This window comes from Sinocyclocheilus rhinocerous, unplaced genomic scaffold (genome assembly GCF_001515625.1).
Source record: "Sinocyclocheilus rhinocerous isolate Xijiao unplaced genomic scaffold, SAMN03320098_v1.1 scaffold1050, whole genome shotgun sequence".
Taxonomy (NCBI): domain Eukaryota; kingdom Metazoa; phylum Chordata; class Actinopteri; order Cypriniformes; family Cyprinidae; genus Sinocyclocheilus; species Sinocyclocheilus rhinocerous.
In genome coordinates this window covers 335,135-338,144 of record NW_015651629.1, presented here as the reverse complement: position 1 = coordinate 338,144, position 3,010 = coordinate 335,135, and the positions used below count along the sequence as shown (strand labels likewise).

The window sequence follows — 3,010 nt, the reverse complement described above, 5'->3', positions numbered from 1 at the left end:
TTCAAAGTTTCAATGGTTTTCCATAGACTTAAGCTTCAAAAGCGTTTCATCCAGGTCGCCAGCAGCAAACAATGGAGCACGCTCTGCTGGACAAACTAAGTAATTACACCATTTCAAGCATTTTATCTGCGTTATTTGTTCTGTAAAAAAAAAGTTCATATCGGCGGCATATTCGCCGATACCGATATATCAGCGACAGGCTCATATCGGCCGATAATATCGGCAAAACGATGTATCGGTCGGGCTCTAGTTTTTATTAACTTTCAGATATTTTAGTACATCAACTTAAACTAAACAAATGACAAATGTTGTCTTGGAGACCTGAAATAAAGTTTTTTTTTGTTGTTGTTTTCCCTCTTATTTTAGATTTGTCTAATTTATTAAGTTTTAGTTATTTTAGTACTTCAACTTAAACTAAATTTTTTTTTTTTTTTTTCATTTCAGTCAATGTTTATTTTTATTTCAAATAATGATTTTTTTGAAGGTAACAATAATAATCCTGTTTCCTCCTTCGTCACAAAAATGTCTTAATTCCTTTTTAGGTTCGAGAGACTCAAGCGCTGATTTTGGCTCCGACCAGAGAGTTAGCAGGACAGATCCAGAAGGTAAAACAAAACAGTTGCACATTTTATCATTGGTTTTTTTTTTCTCTCGTGTCCGACATGACATGATTTCCTCTGTTCTGCAGGTGCTGCTGGCGTTGGGCGACTACATGAACGTTCAGTGTCACACCTGTATCGGAGGCACAAACGTGGGCGAGGACATCCGGAAGCTGGACTACGGTCAGCACGTGGTGGCTGGAACGCCCGGCCGAGTGTTCGGTGAGTTTACTGCCTGTTTTCTTCATTTATGTCCATCTTTTTTTACCTTTACACGTACACTGTAACTGTATGTTGACTCTACTCAATGCATGTTTTGCAAGATTCCCCTTTCTGTCAAACATATTTTATTGGACTGTCCAGCTTTTAATGTATGTAGAAAACTCTTATGAAGTGAACTCATAAGTTCTATAATTTTGCCAGAAAAGTTTTAGAATTTTTATCATATGTTAATGTAAAAAGTCTGGTGTAATATAACTTGTTTGTTTGTTTGATGGTTGTTATTGTATTTGTTATACTTGTATTTTTTAAGTTGTTTTTACCATGAAAATAGCCTAAGATGCTGACATGGCATTAAATATAAATATACTACTATTAAGACTGTATGTCCATGACATCTTATGATTGGCTGATCTTTTTGCATATGAAATGAGCAGCAACACCCCTGGCACATTGCTAAATACTGAATGGATGCTGATACATAAATGCATGCATGCATACATATTAGGGCTGTGCGATTTAAAAAAAAAAAAAATAAATAAATAAATAAATTTTCCCCGATTTTGATTAATTTGAATTTAATATTTTGCCACGGTTTTATTTTATAGAAATCGAGGAATCGCGATTTTGAATAGAAATATTACCAAACGTTATGTTTGCATCATGGTGACAGACTGAAAGCTGCTGTTCATTGTTTTTACAAAACATTTATAGTTAATAAAAGTCTACTTGTGTTATACCTTTAGTCATTTTGAATTATCTTGACTTTTGAGATTTTTTTTTAAAGCATTTTCCTCGTATTATTTCTGAAAATATAAAATGTAAAAGACAAGTTTGTACAAGATGTAGTAGCTCATGTATAGATTTTCTGCAAAGATATTTAGCAAGTGATTTGTTTAACATTTACATCATGTTGACAACTTCATGTGTGCTGCACTTGGAATAGAATTTTCTTTAACTAGAGGGTTAATAAAGAAAAGGTTACTTGAATCATATCGCAGTCACATTTTCAAGTTGACTAATTAAAAATCGTAAAAAAAAACAAAAAACGGTAATTAGTCAAATGTTCTGAAAATATTAAGATTTAAATTTTTTTCCATATCGCCCAGCCCTAATACATGTACTAATGTCTGAGCATGCTGTTTTTCCAGCTTGGTTTCTATTATATTTTCTTTCTGAAGTCACTGTACAGCAAGTGTTATTTTAAAAGAGAAAATCTTATGACTCTTTAATGTGCATGAATCTTCTGAGTGATTTCTAATATTATAAAATGTCGTCTTCTGTCAGATATGATCCGCAGGAGGAGTTTGAGGACTCGTGCCATTAAGATGCTGGTGTTGGATGAAGCAGATGAGATGCTCAACAAAGGTAAAGTGTCATAAAACACTTCTGATTTTATGAGATCGTGTGTGTGAACTGGTGAATGTTGGTTTCAGCTCTCACGTCACTGTGTTTTGTTTCTGCAGGTTTTAAGGAACAGATCTACGACGTGTACCGATACCTGCCGCCTGCCACTCAGGTGTGTCTCATAAGCGCCACGCTGCCACACGAGATCCTGGAGATGACCAACAAGTTCATGACTGACCCCATCCGCATCCTGGTCAAACGGTGAGCGGTTAGAGGTCATTTATAGGGCTGGGTATCGATTCGAGTCTCGATTTTTTTTTTTTTTATTGCATTCAGTGAATATAGTTTTAATACAAATGCTATTGATATGTCTAAAAAATGAGCAGTAAACATCAGTTTACAAATGGTGAATTAATAAAAAGAAATTTAGATCCACAGGCTTGTGTTTTAAACCTATTCTTTTTTTTGTGTGTGTGTGTGTGTTGGGTCCTTTTTAAAAAAAACAATAATATGGCCCTAAAATATAATTTTCTTAATTTTTCTGGTAATCAGATGAAGGCATAAAACATTAATTTATCCCAATCAAATGGAAATTAAACCCTTTTATTTATTTATTTTGGCAAACAAAGTGCTGCACAACAGAGGTTTACTGTTAAAATTAAAAAGTAGTAGTAGTAGCAGCACTGTTTTTACATTGAGTCTTAAGACTGCTAAATAGTAATATATTTCTGACAAAGTTTCTTCACGTTAAACCAAACTTTTATTTTGACGGGTTGCCGTGAAGAACTTGCAGCTGCTGTGTATGTGATATGACGGTAGTTTTCTCAAATGAAATGTTAAAATGT

General features: G+C 34.1%; 1 protein-coding gene across 1 annotated transcript in view; it reads left to right on the top strand.

The window, feature by feature from the left end:
- The window catches only part of eif4a3 (eukaryotic translation initiation factor 4A3), a 13,145-nt gene that overhangs the window by 3,942 nt on the left and 6,193 nt on the right, over nt 1–3,010 (top strand). The window contains exons 4-7 of the mRNA XM_016518699.1: nt 543–605; nt 689–821; nt 2,106–2,186; nt 2,285–2,426. Coding sequence (XP_016374185.1) covers nt 543–605; nt 689–821; nt 2,106–2,186; nt 2,285–2,426 — 419 coding nt within the window. The remainder of the gene's footprint in view (nt 1–542; nt 606–688; nt 822–2,105; nt 2,187–2,284; nt 2,427–3,010) is intronic.